The sequence below is a fragment of the Oryzias latipes genome, chromosome 16 (genome assembly GCF_002234675.1).
Source record: "Oryzias latipes chromosome 16, ASM223467v1".
Lineage (NCBI taxonomy): Eukaryota > Metazoa > Chordata > Actinopteri > Beloniformes > Adrianichthyidae > Oryzias > Oryzias latipes.
In genome coordinates, this window is record NC_019874.2 from 30450956 (window position 1) to 30471576 (window position 20621).

The 20621-nt window shown below is 44.7% G+C and overlaps 1 protein-coding gene across 4 annotated transcripts in view; it reads left to right on the forward strand.

The window, feature by feature from the left end:
* rftn1 (raftlin, lipid raft linker 1) overlaps window positions 1–20621 on the forward strand; it is a 262707-nt gene that overhangs the window by 138557 nt on the left and 103529 nt on the right. For 3 of the 4 annotated variants that reach the window (XM_023964740.1, XM_023964742.1, XM_023964743.1), the window contains one exon: window positions 12799–12972. In XM_023964740.1, the coding sequence (XP_023820508.1) occupies window positions 12799–12972 (174 nt within the window). Of the gene's footprint in view, window positions 1–12773; window positions 12973–20621 lie in introns of all 4 variants that reach the window. The other variant, XM_023964744.1, reaches the window with a different exon arrangement.

Below are 20621 nucleotides of genomic sequence, written 5' to 3' on the forward strand. Positions count from 1 at the left end.
ACAATGGAAGAACGATGATTTCAAGCATCACCCTCCTTTTAACATGTCAAGTCTGCCGTTGTAACCCCCTCAGCCTGACAGGATGATCTCCAGCCTTGTGCTCGTCACCTGAGTTAACAAGACGATGACTGAAATGATCTCTGCAGCTCCTTTAATGACAGCAATGAAATGCAGAGGAAAGTTTTTTTCTGGATTAAGTTAATTTTCATGTCAAAGAAGGACCATGCAATTCATCTGATCACTCTTCATAACATTCTGGAGTTTATGCAGATTGCTATTAGAAAAACGTAAGCAATTTCCAATATTTATGTCATTCTCATAACTTTTGGCCACGACTGTAGATGAGCAGGTGAGGAAGCTTTACCACAAACTCTAAAGTCAGCAAAGACTTTCGTGTAAATTGAGAGATGCTAGAAATGAAACAGTTTTGGGAAGTGAAGTTAGCAGATGCGTTAAAGAAGCGCGAGTGGCCGGCAGAGTGGGAGGCTGTGATGGGAAATGATGGGAGCAGCTCGTGAGGCGCCTCGCATGCTGCCGGCGTGTTTTGACCTTTACACAGACATTATGCAAATGGGTTTCATTGTAATATCATTAATCAGAGGGACAAAACAGCCCGGACAGCAAACAGGCCGTTCCAGGTGCATTAAGAGGAGTTTCTTTGTGAAACCATCATTTCTGCAGAGTATCACATTTTGCAAATGGGCTCTGATCTCGTTTTAGCGCGCTAAGGGAAGGGCTTAAGAGCAAGAATCAACATGTGACATCTTTTGATGTTTCTAGCTCCATTTTTAAAATGTTAATTATGTTATTAAAACCCCAAGTGATGCATGGTGGGAGTTAGGCATTTAAAAACGGACCGTCTTCCACACAATCTGCCATGAAACAAAGACTTTTAATCACGTTTATAATTTTAAAAGTTGTTCTCGATTATGTGCTTCCAAGATAGAAATCTGAAAAAAACACCAAAGAGGAGTTTCATGGATGTAGAAGGACATTAGAGTGCCTTATACTCACTTATAGGGCACATCAGATTCAATAAAACATTCAAATAATGTGACCACAGTACCCAGAATGCCTGAAGGGCCTAGTGGCAGGTGATTGGTCAGAGGAGTTGACGGAAAGTGTATTCTTCATGTCATTATCTGCAACAATCAGCTTTTGCAGAGGAAAATTAAAACACAGAACAATACTCTCACTTTTTAGCTCTGTTATGTTGAAGCTAGGCTAGGCTTCTGACTTCCCATAATGCTCCCACAATCCATCAAGCGCTGCGGCTATGTAGTTTATCAAAGTCTGATTTGGACAGATTTCCCCTGAAAAATCTATTCCAGGTCAGTAAACACAACCAGCATTCGTGCACGAGTTGCACTGAGGATCTTTGAGAAAGTTCAAGGATTCTAAGTTTGCCTTATGGTCTGAAAAATACTTAGTTGGATAAAAGTTGTGGTTTTGATTCCGTCCACTAATTTCCACTCCAGGCTACGTTTGAACAAAAATCTGTTAAAAAAATTTGATATCAAAGCCTAATAGACTCATAACTGCAGGGAAAAATAAACACTTTGATTTCAGAAACAATCGAAACACAGAAAAGGCAGTTGCAAACATTTTAGTTGCATATGACAAACTAGCACATGCAGTGACAATTTGAACATTAAATGTCCCAAATCCAAACTGTGATTAAGCGACTGCAAATGCTTGAATCTGCACAGGGAAGCAGATACTCGGTGTGGTCACCATGCAGGCCGCAGTGTTTGTCCCAAAAGTGGAAGTGAGGTTTGGGCTTCTTTGTGCCGCAAAAAACTACCAATATCATATGACTGAGGTCAAAAGGTCAAATGAACGACACTGTAAAGAGTTAACCCCTCCTCTCCCAAAGTAATTCAACAGAAGTCCATCCAGACTAACGGAGTCAAATTTAAATGATATTTATGAATCTATTACTTTAATGGAAATAACAATATAGACAGGTGTGTCTCTGATAACTCGGTTGAACTGATATTTATTTTTAAGTCGGATTCATTAACCTTTAAAGATGACCCAACAACTTTTGCCTCATTCATGACCACGAGGGTTTTCCCTTTAAAAAAAAAAACACACTTTCGGACACCCCCATCGTGGTGCAGCGGTAGGGCGGTCGACCCATGATCGTACAGGTTCGATTCCCGCCTTGCACGCCCATGAGTCGAAGTGTCCTTGGGCAAGACACTGAACCCCACCTTGCCTCTGGTGGGAGGTTGGCGCCAGTGTTTGGCAGCGGTTCGGCTGGATAAAATAATGTTTGCACCCCTCTGTCATTGGAGGGGTGCTGGGGTCAAACTGGGGTCCCACTGGCTGGCATGTTGGTGTTTTAGATGAATTTGGTTTTGCTTCCCTGCTTTCGTTTCCTTCCTCCTCCCTCACCACACATTTGTCCCCCACCTTGAACTGTGAAGCGAAAGTAACTTTGATCAAAATTGTTCTGAATGATGATCTGAATGAGACTTTTACTAAAAGGTGTTGGGAACTGAATCCAAGACCTGAACACTAATTAAAACACTGTTGAAATACTCCACATCCTGTTGGTTTAATAAACTAAATCCACTCATTTGGGGTTTGTTTAATTGTTTAGGCTCTTGTTGTACACAACTAGCCGCGCCACGTTGCGCTGTGACGCCACGAAATGAATGATTGGCTGACCGCCCCACGTGACTAAATGAAGTCACTACCGCGGGAAACAAAAAGTAACCAGCAAGGGAACAAAACAAAAAAAACGTAGAGGGCAAGGTAGGCAGAACAAAGTACCACCCGGGTTACAATTTACTCTTTTGGTACACAGACCGGTAGTACTTTATGCTACTGGATTAACACACACGGCTTTGGAAGTGAGGTTTACCAAACACACCTGCCCTACTTGCTGCTGATGACTATCCTGATCCAGATTGCAAGCAGGTCATGAGAGCTGGAAAAGAACCTGTCCTGATGGAATGTATAGAAGACAGACGGTTTCTGTGCTTAAAGAGGAGCTCCTTATTCAGGACAGGTTTGACATTTAAGGCCCTCCCAAAAGTGTCTGGTCATGTGACCATTTACCAGGTCAATGGACAGAAGGAAGAAATGACGACCTTAAAAAGGACTGTTAACCAGAACAGGAGTAAGGGGTCATTCTGTTCCTGCATAATAATTATTCAGCTCCAGAGAGATGATGACACCCCCCCCCCCCCCCCCCCCCCAAGTGACACGAACAGCACAGGAGCTAATGTTCATTAGCGGCAGTGGAGCTCCCGCTCTACACTCTCATCATATTTCTGGGCTTTGTTGTCATGGGTGGGCAGGGAAATTGCAGGCGGCATCGATCAGGTAATGTCCGACGAAGACTTGTCGATACGATGCATGAAAGTCCAGGAACTTTAATAAAAACGACCTGCCTGGAGCAAGTTCACAGAACAGAGAGACTCACTCCCGGGAAATCTCCTGCTTTGTGGGGAATCCAGCAGTGATTCCTGTTTCCAGCAGGAAACACAGTCGTATACAACGACTGTGTGACCTGGTGATGCTCAGAACCACATCCGTCTCCCTGCAGACGCTCTTGCTGCAGAGAGAATGCCGAGAATCCAGCGTGGACGGATATATGCATCACAAATCGACCTCGTGTCGGTTACAGGGAGGACGGCGGGAGGAGAGGCGGAACAGCGAATCGGTCCTGGATGAAATGAAGGATGAGTGGCAAGAAAGAAGAAAAAAAAAGGGGGTAAAATCTGACAAAAGAAAGAGGGACGAGAAAGATGGGCGCTTTTCTTCCTTTAGAGAGGGGGCTATTCATGGAGGGGATGGTTCCCATGGCAATAGCTCCCTCCGTGAGTGTGTACGTGGGCATTTGTCTGCGCGCACCGACTGTAACCAGGCCTTGAGACTGTGAGGACATGAGGTGGGCCAAGGCTGCCATGCAGCCAGGACTCGCTCTGAGCCTGGAAACAGAGGCCATTGTTTATCCTTCATCCGTGTTTTTGGTCCTCTTCCTCGCCAAAGCGTCCCGTCCTTCACATTCAAAGAAGAAATACCCAATTCAGCCAACTGAAAAAACTCATTCCACCTCTGGTACCTACGTGGCGGGGGCTTTGTGGAGGTCTGGATGCATTTTCAAAGGTTTTCGGCTGAATTCCTCAAATGCAGAAGTTCTGTCTGGAGCCACTCACTCCAACTTCAATTCCTTCTGTCCCCTTAAGCTTATTTATTGATATGTCTGCTTTTAATTGTGTTTCAGTGGAGTTCTGCAGACAGAATGTGAAATCTGGGCTAGTTTTAGTTCCTTTACCATCTTTTAGTGGAGTTCAATCTCTCATGGAGGCTTTTCTTTCATCGCTGTGTCGGACACGATCAAGGGAGATTTCTCAGACTTCTTAAAAGTTCTAGAATATCAGCCTATTGTTTTTGGAAAAACACCCTCAAATGTTGGTTTTGAGGAGCTAATATGATGCAAACTTTATATTTATAAATCATCCTTAAAGTATATTTATGTCAGTGAAAAGTTGTTGTTTTTTTTAACCGAATTCTGTAAAAGTCAAAGGTTTGGTCGCTGCGTCTCAATTAAAATGTAAAAAGATCATCTGATTGTATTTTCGGCACTACAGTGCGCACCGGATTGAATGGTCTGCCATTGAACTTGTGTCAAATATGTGGCACACGGAACATTAAGCCGCTTTAAGTGTCAGAGATAAGTCCTCAGTCACTCTATTAACAGGTTCGCAGTAACTCTAGAACTTGTTCGTATTACGCTACATCGTAACCCTTGTGCTATCCTAGGCACTTTAACATTGGGAGTAGGGTCATCTAGACCCACCAGACAGTGCTCTGAACCTTTTTTCTTCAATGATTTGTGATCTTCACTGGTGTCCATGGATTACATGAAATCTTTCCACCTTTATCCACCTTTGTCATGGTAGGGAGAACACGTCAATGGAAGGGGGGGGTCATCTAAGACAGCACAAGGGTTTACCACATTGAAAGCGTTAGCCACATTACGGCATTCTCAATACCCAACAGTCCAACGCCGCAACAAAAAACCAGACATTTCAACAGAGCGCCGTGTATCTCTCAAAACTACCCTAACATCAGTAAACACCACCATTAGAAGGTGGTCCGGATTACAAGGCCACTTTTGACAAAAATCAAGTTGTGGTGAGGAGATACTGCATTATATTTTATATATATGTATTTGGTAGGATTTAGGATGTGGCATTTTTGGAATAAATTATAGAATGAGATCAAATCAAGCCCACTTCCAGCATTTTAGTCTGCATGACATTTAAAAAGAACCTGCAGAATGAGACTTTTATTCTCCAGTTGGCAGAAAGGCGTTCCTTTATTATTAAGGTGTTTTACTTGCATATTAATGTAAAAAATAGGGCTGGTATGAATGTCAGAAATACTAAGACAATCTGTTTACCAAACAATCAAATACGAATGATGTCTGAGATGGTTATAGATGTAGTAGAGCAGTGTTTTCCAACCACTGTGCCGTGAGAGGTGGTCAGGTGTGCCGCGGGAAATCATTCATTATTACAGATCTGAAAACATTGACCTTCACCAGAACTTCAGCTCTGTGTTCATCAAAACAGGCTCAGCTTTCATGCCGATTAGTTTGCCCACAGCTTTGTGGAGCTCTTCAGTATGAATACACCGGATCTCTCAACATCTTCTGTTATAAGGAGGGCGAGAAAACGGTAGCTCCTCCCACACGCGGCGGGAGCGTCAGGTTTATCAAAACACTTTGGGCCAAACGTCGAGCAGCGATTTTGATGCGTGTTAAATCAAAACACGTCATCTCTTACTGCGCTGCTGTTAACTGTCATGAAGCACAACAAACGCAAACGTCCGTTCTAACAGTTTGTAACTATTCTTGATAAAAGCAGGAAAACAGTTGAGTTCTCCTTCGAGTTTGAACAGAGGAATCATTGACAGATTCCAGATTTTGGTCCAAGTCATCTTTATAAAAGACACAGCTGCTTTCAAATAATGTCTGGATTGAAGGACAAATTCAATTTCAAACTTTATTCATTTTACCCTTGTGCTATGCTAGGTACTATAACATTGGGAGTTGGGTCATCTAGACCCACTAGACAGTAATCTGAACCTTTTTTCTTTAATGATTTGTGATCTTCACTGGTGTCCATGGATTACATGAAGTTTTTCCACCTTTATCCACCTTTGTCATGGTAGGGAGAACACGTCAATGGAAGGGGGGGTCATCTAAGATAGCACAAGGGTTAAAAAAACCTGAAGTTAAGTTTAAATAAAGTGCAACAACAAAGTGAAAGAAACAAGATTAAGGGGAAGTGGGTTACGGACACATTGAAGTCAAATGAAACAATTTAATCACCAAAAATAAATACAACATTTTTGTCACATTTCTGATTTAGACAAAAGAAAAAACGAATGAAACTTTAGTGTGTTCACGTTTTTGTGTTGTTAAAATTAAACTTCTAATCATAATGTTTGTATTTTTTGTCTAAAATCTATCAACTATTCTCTGATTATAGGTCTAAAAAAACAAACTTAAAAAATAGCTTTATTTAAAAACCAAATTACCGTTTAGAAAGAATGTCATTTCATGTGGTTTTTGTGAGGTTACATTGAACTGCATTTTAATAAACTGGAGGGAAAAACAACTTCATGGGCAAATTTTTAAACTGTTTTAGTTAAAAACCATTATTTTACTATAAAGAACTATCGCAACTTTTAGGAAAAACAGCTACAGCTTCACATTTTTTGTGCCTCACTTGTTACAAAAAATGCTCGTGAGATGGTGGAGGGACTGTAACTCAACGCAGACTACAGACTTTCTGTTTTTTTACATTTTTGGTTGCTGGTGTGCCGCGTGATTTTTGTCAAGGAAAAAGCGAACCTTGACCTCAAAAAGGCTGAAAAACTCTGTAGTAGAGGTTAGTAAGAATACTCTTTAAGCCAAGTGGTTATCGCTTTAAAACTTTAGAATAATGCAGAAATTTAAACTAGAACCAAACGGGCAAATGTCACCGGAAGTGAATACATTTTCAAAGTAAAGTGTCAGTGAAAGTCCTCATTTTCAAAGTAAAAGTATCAACTGTTATTGTAGATGAAAAAAATGAGACTGAAGTTCAGTTTAAGAAAATGGAGTTCTAATAAGTTCTATGGTTCTTTTTTGCTTTAAATATAGTCAACAATTTGAATAAAAAAATGCGTCTTCATTTACTGTCTTCTAGTCATGGATCTACTGTAGTCGGCTTAATGTTGAAGAGGAAAAACTGTGGAGAACATTTTCAGGATTTGTTGTTCAATGATCCAAAACTACAATGATGTTTGTGTTTTGTTTCCTGCTGAAGTCAACCTGGAAGTTGACAGAAAAACTGTTTTAAAGTGCTAAATATCATTTCTTTCTTTTTAAATCTTTGTGTTTTTATCTGTTTTGTAGATTCTTGTAATGATGCCGATTAAATACATTTACATTTTCATACATCCAGTAAAAAGACAGACATATAGCAACAATTCAAACATCATGAATAGTAAGAATGGTGGTTTGGTCTGTGAATCTTTATCCATCTATCATATTGGATCCCCGTTTAAGTACCGATCCACTGCCCCAGTAATCAATACCTACAGGTGTGTTTAAGTTAAATGGTCTTTAAAGACTTGAGGTTGTCTCCTATCGGAGCTCAAAGCGACACGTGTTAGAAGAGCCTTTCAAAAAATTGAAGGAACATTCGCTTTCCGCCGTCACCTTAATGTGTTTCTGCTGGAGCTAAAAATGAATCCTCTTTGGGTCTTTTATGCATTAATGGGATTTATTTTCTGGAGATGATATTTCTTTCCTGCTTTTAATCGCCCTGCTCCTCTGATGTAACGCCTGACGTCAGCCGGTCCGGTTCCAACAAACAGACGGGAAAATTGATTTACTGAGTTTATTTTAGGCTCTTCTCTGTGTTTACGGAAAATCTGAACGCTAACGGACCTCACAGAGACCCGAGTTGAAGGGGATTAGAACTTTTTATGTCCGTTTGTATTTAGGGAGGGCTGCTTGTTGATGGGAAAATAACAGCGGAGTTCTGAGGATAATTGGACTTCATGAAGTAAAAACCGTGATGACCGCCATCTTTACTTTCTGATTTATTCATCAGAGTTTCTCATGGTTAACCACAGCGTCATAAAACAGGAAACGGCGTGAAATATTTACGTTTTTTCATTCTTTTTGAGCAATACATTTCTTTATAGTTAATTTAACTCCTTTCTGCTTTAATTTGTCCCCCCTTTATGGTTTCTAAAATGTTATAATATAATATAATCCCATTGAAAATGAATGGCTCTTTCAGGACAAAAACAAACGCAGATTTTACGCAAATGACACCAGTGCGATGCTGTTGTTAGCCAAAGCAACTCCTTTTTCTCTGTGATTTTCCCACAAACTAGTCCTCTGAGCGCGCCGTCACCAAAGGGCAGGGCATCGGCGTCCTTCCTCTGCGCCTCTTGTCATTGTGTGGCGCTCACGGCGGCACAGCTGGAAGGAAGGAAAAGGAGAACAGACCTTCCAGCCACAGTGTGAGAACCTTTTCAGCTGTGAAGCTTTCCTTTTGAATGATTTACACTAGAGTCCGACTGGCTCTGCCACCGCTTGATCTTCAGCCTTGCTTTGAGGTCTGACGGCGGCTTTCAGGAAAGCACGGGTTTGGGATGCGCGCCTCATTTTCGCCACCTCGGCCTGTAGGAGCTGCAGATCGGGGAGTTTCCCCAACCCAGCTGTGGCAACTCAAACCAGAAGTGTGCTGTGTGTGTTTCTACAGTTTCCCTGTGAAGTCAGAGCGCCCTGTCAGACCTCAAGTCTTGAGATGATTTATTTATTTTTTTATTTTTTACTTCTGGTTTCTGTTGACTCACTAACAGACTTGTCAGTTGATGAAGTTGAAAAAAACGACCTGCAAACATTAGGAGAACCGTTTCTTTGCTCGCTGTAACCCTCCTGTAAGCAGTGGAAGATGCTGGACCTGCAGGATTCGCAGATAAAAAAGATGAAAAGTACGAAAAAGAGCTCTGAGAATAAAAAAAAAGAGTGCGCCGGCTGGAAAGCGGGACTCCACAGAGAAGAACAGTAGAACAGAGTGTCCTAATTAACTCTGAAGCTCGCCAAGCTGCTGGGTTTGATCTGAGCAATGTTACTATCAAAGCCTGGAAAGACGCTGCTGAAATGTGGCCAAGCCTGACAGCATTAAGCCTCGTCAGTAACGCTAAGGAAGTCAGCGAGCCGAAGATGGAGTCTGTGTGCGCGGCCCGTGTGCCCGGCCCGTGTGCCCGGCCCGTGTGCCCGGCCCGTGTGCCGCTTCGAGCTCCACGGGGGTCTGGAGGCAGACAGACTCAGACCAACGCTTCCTTTTTTACCATGTCAGGGGAGGATTCTTCCTGGAAACAACGTCAAACGTCCAAATCTAAACAAGCCAGGACAACAACAAAAGTTTGCCAAGTAATCTGACATACGGAGCCTCTGCCCCGCCATTATGTAAAACCTGTCCACGTATGATAAAAGAAAAGAGAGTATTTATGACTTCAGGGGGTCTGAGGGGCAGTGAATCAATAGTTTATTGGTTTTCAGAATACTAAACAATGCAATTGAAAAAACAATGCATATGCAGCAAAAAAACAATAACAAATGAGTTTATTTTAAACAGATAAATGAAGGAAAACATCTAAAGGCAAAAACCAAAAATATATCTGCAGATATAAATATAAAACTTGAGGGATTAGTCAAGAATTCATTTGAAAATAAAATAAAAAAACGAAAAAGTAAACGAAGATAAAGAAATGCATTCATATACTTACATATTCATACACACCTGTATACAGATATGCACATATATACATCTACACACACAATATATTGATGCCATTATACGGTAATGACTCTTACGTGTGAAGAAGGGAAAACGCCCTTCCAGGTGTCCATGGTCAGAAATCAGTGGACGATGCGTCACTTTCCAAACAAACAAATAATGAATCAATCATTACTACTTTATTCTTGTCATTTATTAGGTTTAAATCGTACGCCACAAGATACAAACCCTTTGATAGGCATTGTGACGCGTTGTCATGGTAACGCCTAACCTCGTTCTGCTGCTGCTGTACGAAGACGAACCAGCAGAGGAAAGTGGTCTGTATGCTAAACGGCGTGTTCGGTGACACAAAGCGCCATTTTCAGAGGGAGCGTTCACCTCGCACTGCTTGTTTGTGTCCAAATGAGGGACATGTTGGCTTCAAAGAAGGACCCGTCCCAAAAAAGTACATTCATCTATCCAAATAAATGTTTACATTTGAAACATTTTCTTTAAATAACCAACAAATCTCCCAGTGGGGTAAGAAAATCGCTCCGTCCAGTTTGCTTTTTAAAAACTTTTAAACAAGATTATTTTTCTTGCACGACAGAAAATAAGACAATTTTTCCTGAAAAAGATTCAGATTTTGCAGTGTTTTCACTGAATGTCTTCCTGTCTTACTAGAAACTTTCTCTTTATTGGTTCTTCAAGAGATTTGGATCCATCTGCAAACAGAAAGATTTTCACTTTTAGAAGAATGTTGGACTTTCTTTGATCCACACATCCAAAGATCACATCTTGACCTTTACCTTGACCTTTCTCCTGACAGTCTTTGTTCACGTCAGGAAGATGACGGTGGTTTAGAGCAGGAAAGTGACAAACGTTTGCTTCTCTTAGGGCCGAATCCATAGCATCAGGTGATAATGTGTCATTAAAGTTGTTCTACTCCTAAGTGCCTGAAAAAAAAATCAATTCGTCTAACTTTAATAGTGCTTCAAATCCCCTGAGACAAGAGGCCGCGGCCTCCGTGATCAATGGCGGCTCGGCGAGCCAGCAAAGCTCAGACGGTCTGTGATTGACAGGTGGGAAGAATGCTGTCCGTCACTTTCAGCACATCACAGAGGCTAAGTGCATTCTAACCGGCCGCTCTGCGTCGATCGGGGCTCGGGAGAGTCTTATCGGATGAAAACCTCTCAGAATCAAACCTCACTCTGCCATTAGCCCTGAGCGCGGACTGTCAGGAGGATGTTTGCTAATTCAGCCAAAGGGAAATCAATGGGGGTGTTTTTCTTCTCCATATCTGCTTGGCGTCAGTGTTCGATTCCTGACTTCTGTCTATCATCGAGTAGAGGCCCCCACCCCCGCCCCCCCCATCAGTTAAACTCCAGCTATGCAAACATGTGTCCTCATCTTTGTTTTTCCATTGTTCTAACCCTGTCTCCTCTGTCTCCTACCCGCCCCCCCCCTGCTGCTCTAACCCTTCGGGCTGGGGGGGGGGGGGGGGGGGTGTAAAAGCCATTTAGTAGCTGCTGAAGGCAGCGGTAGAGGTTTTCAGATCTCCTTCCTCTGAGGGCAGAGTCATCAGTGACACTGCGGGATCCACCAGTCGCTGTGGGGCTCCGTCACTCTGATCTGGGAGGCATCGCCAAGAAGCTTGCTCTAACCATTTGCCCCCCCCCCCCAGAAGCTTTGTTCCTCCACAGATGGTCATTTCCAAACCTCGTAGAGATGTGATTCACGGAGCCTGGCGGTGAAATTCGTATCTGAGCTGCTGGAAACACCCACTTTCCAGGGTGATCATAATGAATCTTTTCATTTCTGGCCCTCCGTGTTCATTCAGCAGACTTTAATTGCACCTTTTCTCTCTCTGGACTCTACTTGCCATGCATTACACGAGCCCCCCCCCCACTGCCGCCTTTTTGAGATGAGCGAGCCGGCCACCCACCCATCACTTCCTCGCTCTGCCCTGATTGATTCTCACCTTTTCCATTCTCGCAGTTCACCTCATTAACAAAGCTCTCGTCTGCTCGCTTCCTCCCGTCGCCTCCCACTCCTTCCTGCATCCGACGCCGGCCCCTCCTGACTTCCTGTCCTCTCGTGGCCGCAGAGGCGTTTCTTTCTTACTCTGCCGAGGCCCGCCCACCTGCTGTAATGAAGTGACACCGAGGTGATGATGAGCTGTGGGTGGGGGGACGGCCACCCATTTCTCAGTTCAATCATCTCCAAACGATGCTTCTTCAAAATAGATGAACCTGACCTCTCACCATCATGTCGTGTCTTTCATGACGTAGCTTAAAAACTTTGTAGCTCCTCCCACACACGGCGGGAGCGTCCGATTAATGAACACACTGTCAGACGAGCATCAAGAGTTTGAGGCCCCATTTGTGTTTGGTGTGATCGCGGCTTTAGATGAGCTGCAGGTTCACAGAGAAACCCTCCGGGATTGAAGGTGACTGCTTGACTCCAGGAACTACTAAAACCAAGTCAACTAAACCGGCTAACTTCCAGCTCCAGCCAGACGATTCGGTCATCGTTTTTTCACAATACATAGTCCGCCATGTTTGAGTCAGACCCATCAGTAAATCTGCCCGAGTCGGTGCTTCTGTGGCAACCACTCTAACCAATCAGGAGTCAGGTCGTTGGAAAGCCACACCCCTACCGGCTACACAAAGCGGGCTACACAAAATCTGTCAATTCGAACGTTGGATTTGGGGCCAGCAGGCTCCACCTACTTTTCTTGAGGCACGTGATTGGTCAGTTTATAACTTAGAAAGAAAATTAGGATTATCAAGAAGAATTTAAAAATCAAGAAAAGCACCAATCCTCACAGAAATATTTATTTTCTCAACAGTTGGATGAACTTTTTTTTTATTATAATCATAAATAATGCTTTTTAATAGAGACCTAGCAACCCGCCCGCCGTGCACATCGTGTTCCTGAGAAAGTTTTCCTGTTTGTTCACAGACCTTTGACCTTTGTCTGCCTGCAGAACGCCGACCGTCACAGCCAGGAGCCATGGGCTGCGGCCTGCGCAAGATCAAACCCCCGTCTGAGGAGAACAGTCCAGGGAAGATTTACTCCACCCTGAGGAGACCGCAGGTGGAGACCAAAGTGGGCGTGGCTTACACCTACCGCTACCTGGACTTCCTGATTGGGAAAGACGGTGAGCTGGAATTTGGTTCCTTTTTTTTTTTCTTCCTGCAGGAACACAGACGTCCGTTTCATGGCAGCTATTGATCCACGGTCCTCATAAGCCGGTTTGACTCAAACGTTCTGGTGGCTCATAAAAATGATAATTACTGCTCCTTCCACAGCTGAGCTTATATGAGGAGCTTCGGTGATCCCCGCACTTTAACGGGCTGATCGGAGCACGATATATGACTGCGCTCTGTCTGTGTGTGTGTGTGTGTGTGTGTGTGTGTGTCGTGTTTTATTGAATAAGGCTGCCCCCAGTGTGATTAATCTGCCTGCTACCCCTCTGAAAAAGGCCATTATGCCTTATCCCGAGAGCCAAACACAAAGGATGCAGACGAGATCCTGGAAGTGAAGCGCTCCTCTGGTCTCCATTCGTTTTCTTGTAACAGCAGTTTTAATTAGCCCTTGTTGTCTTTATGGCTGCGTCTTTGAGAATGTCTTTTTCTTACGGTGGTTCAGTCAGGCTTTATGCCTCTGCTGACACATTCCTCCCCGGTACGATCAACCATCCCAGCCAGGGCTCGAGAACATCGGCGTTTAGCGCCGAGGAAACACCCTCCCGAATGAGCGTTCAGGAGGTTTTCTTTGATCCACGGTTTAGGAAAGTTGTTCAAATCCTGAAAACAGATGTTTTGAAGCTTTAGCTTAAAACCAGAAGCTTTTATTTTCTTTTTTCAGTGTAACCCCATTTGTCTAAAAGCTTCCCAAAACCCAAAAAATTTGGCACAGACCTGGTAAAGGGACTTGAATCTGTGACTCCACTTCTGGCATTGTGTTGCCATGGCAACCATTCAAAGCATGTTTTAGTTAAAAACTGTGACAGTGGAATGGAAGGGTGCTTTCAGACTAGGTCCGGACCGAGTCCTGAACCTTGCGTTTGGTCTGGATTCAGACCGCCGTCAAGCCGACTTTCCTGTTCCGGACCAAAACCATGTGACTAAAGATCTCTGCTCTCATTGGTCAGGAATCACGCGGGTGGCGCAGGCCTGTGCTTTGTGGTCCCTGTCGGGTCGTTTATTCAAACCTTTAATTGGGCTGACCTGTTTTGAACGCATGCATCAGCCTCAGGTAGAACAGGTTTTACTGCCGCTGAGGTCCGATGGGGACACGGTTCCTGAGCATGAAGCTTATTCAGACCGAGGAATCTCAGAGCGAACCCAAGCTCTGTTCGATTGGAAAACGAATCGGGACCACCTGGAAAAATGGGTCAGGGTCTGCTCGGGTCTGTGAAGGATGGTGGGAATTTTTTGCTGACATTTAGCAGCGACATTTCTGTTGTGTGTCTGAGTGTTCTGGACTTGTGTCGGCTCACGGGTCGGGCTTTCGCGGTGAGTCATTGTGCAGCACCAGGAGACAAGGAAACGGGCCGGTACCGGATCCGTTTGAGCAGCTGCTCACTGCTGAAAAGTCAAAGCTGAAGGATTCAGAGGCCTACATGCATCGTAGGCCTGGTCGGACGCTGCCCCAAAGCTCTGTTTGATGTCAAATTAGACTCAGATTAAGATTACAAATGAGATCCTGATGGGAAGCGTGACTGCTTCCCCACCAACGGCGCCGGCGCTGAATGAAGCCATCACTGGGTTGTTTTTGCTCCTGACAGTAAAAGGTGGATGGGGGGGGCAGGCAGGAAGGGGCGGGGCTGCTCCGGGAATCAGGGAGATGCAGCGTTCAGCTTGTTCACCCTGACAGTTGATTAGTCTCCATTAGACTGTCAGGCGGAGCGGGCTGGATGGATGAAGCGGCCGCGGAGCATCCGGGGGCCGGGAAAGACTCCTCCGTCCTCCATCATGCAGAGCGTGACATGGGGGGGTGGGCTAAATGGGTGGTTTTGGGGGGGCGGAGCTTTTTTTGCGTTTGTGCGTTTGTGGCTCCATTTTCATGATTACCTTCAACTGTGGTCCGTGGAGGTGGGGGCTGGTCCTCGCTGGGACGGGTTTCCTGTTTCAGGACGGCCTCGGTCGCTGATTCTCTTCTAAAAACGAGTGTTTGAGTCCCCCGATTCCCTCAGGAGCGCATCACATTTGAAGAATGGCTTTGAAACTTTCCCCGCATCAGCACATTTCCAGGTTGAAGGGTCGGCGTGTTCCTCATGGCTGTAATTACCCCGTCCCGGGCGTGTAAGTGAAGGGAATGATTCATGTGTCTGGCCCTTTTTTTAAACAGAAACCTGTAAAATATTTAAGATTATGAATAAGAAAACAGAACCACAGAGCTGCAGGGCGTGAACAAAAATACACACAAAAAGACAACCTTAGCACACAGCAACACACCTTTTTTAAACATTAAATACACAAATGTGTCATTCTACGACACCTTTCTCTGATGAAATCACAAAGTGAGAAACAGAACATCACATGAAGCAGAAACAGGAAATAAGATCAACCAAAGCGGCATCCGATGGCCCACAGGTAGTACTCGCCCCCGCCCTCGCCATCCCCTTTTGACCCCCCCCTCACTGGCTGAGCAGCTGCTACATGCCCCTCACTCTCCCCCCTGCTTCCGCCAGCCTGTTCAGAGCTGCAGCTGACTAATTCATCATTTTTTAAATGGTGGGTTTTCTGTTTGTTTATCTCCATAGCAACCATTATGTATTGTGGTCGTCTGGGGGTGATGAACAGGTCTATGTCATTTTTAGAAGAATCGGCAAAAGGGAACTTTTGAATTTCCTTGGCAACGGAGGTTTTTTGTTAACCACGCCCACATTCCTAACATGTTCATATCGTATGTTATCTCATTGCGTTCAGCTAGAGCTAACGATTCATAATACTCATGTAAACATGTGCAATCAACAGGGGGGTGACATTTATTGGGTTGTAGATTAACAAGGCGGTGTGGGCATGAAATTTCATAAAGAACAAATAAAAGCTTTTTTTTCTCATTTTGTGGAAAAATGTGAAAGTCGACAGATTTCACACAAATTTTGGGCGCATTCATTGTTTTTGATGGTTTCTCCAGCTGTGTTGCCCTTTTGGTGAGGGGGGGGGGCGTTTACTATGTCCAAGGTGCTTTGAAATGTTGGTGAGTTTTTGTGGCGGGTAGAATCTTTGACTCAGAGTCGCAGGAAGCCAAAATGGATCAGTCGAGCTATAATAAAGAATTGTTGACCAAGAGATTAAGGGATCTATTTGTTGGATTGCGTTTGTCTCCAGTGAGACAAAGGGATGTTTCTACAGTCGTACGCCTGTAAAAAACAAAAATGCAGCACTTTTCTGTTCCCTTTAGTTCTCCGGACTAAATGTTTGCAGCTGAAAGCTGTTCAGCATCTCTAACAGCTTTCAAAACAAAAGCTGTTGTTTTCAGTCTCCCCATTTGATACAGTTTGCACCATTGAAGCTGTCCCCCCCCCTCCTGGTTGCATAATCCCTGCAGCGATTTCTTGCCACAGCCTTAGATATCAGAGCCTCGCCGCCGCCGCAGGTTCCCCTCCACAGTTACAAAAACAGGTGAAACAGGAGGAACGTTGGTGTTCTCAGTTCCATTCGTTCACTCCATATTGAGGTCATGACCCCGCGGCGACGGAGGGCCCCGCTCGCCTGATAGAGGCTGATGGGACGAGGACGTTTGACTCTAAATCCGAATGCGGCAAACTCATGGAAGTTATTTTCCCCAAATGACATTAGACTTTGTTTGGACGTCAGGAGGAAGACAAACGGAGAACGTTCTCCACCTGCGGCGCTCCGGTGTCATGTAGGCGGGAAACAAGGAAAACAAAGACATCAAAGGCTGGGAGAGGCCTGAGAAGACACCCCCCCCCCCCCCACACACACACACACACAGGCAGGATTTGATAGGATCTCAGCGGCGGGACGTCATTTATATGCAAAGCCCCCAAAGCCCCGGTTCCTCCTTGTTAATGAGAGCTGCAGCAGGTGAGTGACATGCAGCTGACGTCTCCCGGCTGAAGCCGCCAGAGGTCAGCGGGAACGCCACACGCCGCCGCGGCTTCTGTGGGAAGGGGGGAGATTAGTCCACGGATGTGCGGGGAGCTGGGATTTATGCTCCTCAGCCTCAGAGTGGAATGGAATCCAAGCTTTTGAGGGGGAGAATGACATTGAGGAGCAGCTCCACGGTCATGTGCTTGTTTTTCTGTCCTTCACACCTCCACGTCTGAGGAGCCCCCCCCCTGTTCCTGCTCACCAACGAGCCCTCAGCAGCTCTGAAACAGACGTCAGAGCGGCGCTGAAGTCTGCGCCGGCGCTCAGCGAGGCTGCTTTCCATCCTCTTCAAACTGCTGCAAGTGCTGACAAAGTTTTCAACAACAGGAAGCGCAGACGCTGCTCGGTTCCTTCCCGTTTCCCTCCGCCCTCCCTCGCAGCTCAGAGGCACCATGAATGCTCTGAACAGCTTCCACCGCCGTGCTCCGCCCGCGCTTCAGCTGCAGTTTCCACCTGATCGGAAAAGGAACGCAGAGCAGGCGTGTTTTTGGATTTTCACAACCTAATTTCATGTTCAGTCACCAAAGCTCGTGAATTAGTTTAAGTTTAAGGCAGAAATGGTGGAAATTTACCAGACTTGTCACTTCCTAATAAGGTGTTAAATGGCGTCACGGCAGCCAGTTTCAGTGTCAAGTCAATGTACAGAAGCCAGTGTCAGGAAAGTACGTAGTATTAACCGAGAACAGCAGGTCGTCAGACTGGGTCACAGAGACGGAAGTACCGCTGAAGGCGCCGTCAGTCGGACGCAGCTCCAGCAGTAGACGGTGAAGCTCGCCGTAGGCGTGGTTACAGAAGCTTTTGTAGAACTAAATACATTTGATCTCTAAACATGCGTCCATTAGTGATGAGGCAAAAACGTTTTGACAGTAGCTCCTCCCACAGGCGGCGGGAATGTCAGCTTTTTGAACACGAGAACATGTTAAAAACACCCAAAACGCCATTTTCATTGGAGTGGGTCTTTAAAGATGTGACTTATGGAATAAACGACCTCTGCAACAGTTTGTTGATTTTCAGTGAACGTCTGATGAAGGAAAATGTAACTATTTGTTGAAAAGTTGCATCTTTGAGTGAAAAACCTTTAGTAAACTGAAGATGGGCTCCCCGGTTTGTGATGTCACACAACCATTTCAATCCAAATCACTGTTTTTATTCCAAATTTTTTTTTGAAATGACCTCAGAGATTTGAATAATATCTGTTCAAATGTCTTAATAAGTCACCTAATGTTTTTTTAAACGTTAAACGTTTTATTCTTTGTAAACTGGAGTTTAGTGAGAATTGGATTTAAGGTTTAGCTACTTAGGAGCTAAAAGAGGCAGATTCCGGGCTAATTGGTTTTTATCTATTAGTTATTGGTGTTTTAATCTAAAAAGGATTGGTTGATGATTCATCACTTCTCCGTTAATCATGAATTATTGAGGTTCTGCTCGTTCTGGTCTCACTTCGACACCAGCTTAGAAGCAGGAGGTTTTGAAATTTCCCCCAGAGGTCAGAAGGTTGAGAAGATCGCTGCGTTTCCGTGTGTTCTGAATCCTGGAGCTCCGCTTGGTTGGTTTTTTTTTGGGACGGGAACCCTGAGTGTGGGCGGGGGCATCTGTGAAGAGGGCGGAAACGAGGCTCAGCGGCGGATACGGCGGTTCTGGCCGCGTACGTCCGGGTTTATGTCGTTTATCTGACCCCCCCCCCCCCCCCCCTATGCTGCTCCTCATCCCCCCTGTCAGACAGCAGGCCTGAGGCCCTCCCCCCAAAAGCTTTATTGGCTCTTATTGCCCTCTCACTCAGATCCAATATGCCAGTATTGATTGTGTTGAAATGCAATCAGGGTCTCCACAGCAGAGAAGCAAACAACCTAAAATTAACAAAATGCCTCCGCAGCTCCACAGCCGGCCCCTCAAGCCCCTCCCCCAGAGGGACAAATGTATTTATGTGCAGGAAAAACAACTATTGTTAGACGGCATAAGCAGAACAAACGGGAAATGACCTCAGCTGGGATCTTACTTCTACTGTGCAGCAAAGCAGAAGGTCCGCTGTAGACAGACGTGAAGAAAAATCTACAGTTTCTGCGTCCGCGTGACCCGAAATATCAACATTCCTCGGAGCGGCAGAGGGATTTGATGAGGTCGGGAGGCTGGACGGTTTTCTCATCTCATAAAGGAACGGCGGGATCTCACCGCTGAAGTGAAAGCAAACATCATCGAACCAAACTTATTAGATTGCTCTCCAAGTGTTTGCACGTTGACATTACAGAGCCCCCCCACACACACACACACGCTTTTTCATAATTTCCTAGAAAAAACTGAGGAGGTGTGAATATCTGTGGCTCGGTAATGAAGTCCTCAGCTGTGTCGCAGCTTTCAGACTTAGATCCGTTCCTTTTTTTTTTTTTAAATCAACTTTATTGCACATTATGCCATTTTACAAGGATGTACTTTTAGGTATGCAAGAAAAAACACAACTGCAAATATCAAATACACATCTGTAACAATCAGAAGAAACTTAGATCCATTCCTGCCCGGCTGGACGCGCCAGAGGCTGCAGCTTTTCAACCGACGCTTCAACGAACCGACGGACGCTCATTCCTTTGAGAAGAAAGCCCTGAATGATCTGAGATAAATCGGAGGTAAAACCGTTGGTTTGGACGACTGTCCCGGTGGAACCATCAGCACAAACCCTGATCAATGTTCTCTGATAAAAGGTTTGATCAATCTCTGCCTATGAAGGGAAAATATAAAACGCTGAAAAAAGTGTAAGATGGCTAAAAAGAAAATTTTAAAAAAGTATGTAATGAATGCCCGAATGCTAAGAAACATGAACGAATCAATCAGTAAAGAAAGATTCTAATTATTGGAGAGAATCTAAATTAGTAAAATGCCTAATCAGCTCAAGAGCTGATAAAATAGATTTGGTTCGTTCCATTATAAACTTACTGATGAAAATGTAGGACGTCTGTTAAGGGGATCGAACAATAAAAGAGTTTAATCAGATGAAAAAAGGCTACATTTGAATGAGTGTAAAGCCATAGCCCCAACTGCCCTAACCGCGTCCACCTATGGGGCCGTCTGCGGGTGAGGAGTGGGTAAACCTGTACGGGCCACGCAGGAAATATATCAAGGTCATAGACCGTTCAATGAACCCTAGACGCCTAGACCACACAATGGAGTGAAGTGGGTGAGACGCAGGCGTGTCATACGGATTTTTCCTTTCATGTGATACGTAGATGCTCCTAACTGAATCACTCCTACATATCACGTGCTATCACACGCGGTCAGTGAGAAGCCAGTTCTTAACACCTTACCAGCAACTAGAGTCGGGCATAAGGACACCTTACGACAGCATCACCTGTACGACATAAGTGTGTGCAACTTCCAATATTCCTACTAATACGTCACAAAATACTTACCACACACACGTCAATGGTCCGTTTTCTTTTCATGATGCCCCTTGAGGTGGCTGTAGAGCCTCTAGGGAACTCTAAGATACACCTGTGCTCCCCTTAACCCTTGTGCCATCTTATGGGGTCCAGATGACCCCCCCCCCCCTTACAGTGACGTGTTCTCCCTACCATGACAAAGGTGGATAAAGATGGAAAGATTTCATGTAATCCATGGACACCAGTGAAGATCACAAATCATTGAAGAAAAAAGGTTCAGAGCACTGTCTAGTGGGTCTAGATGACCCAACTCC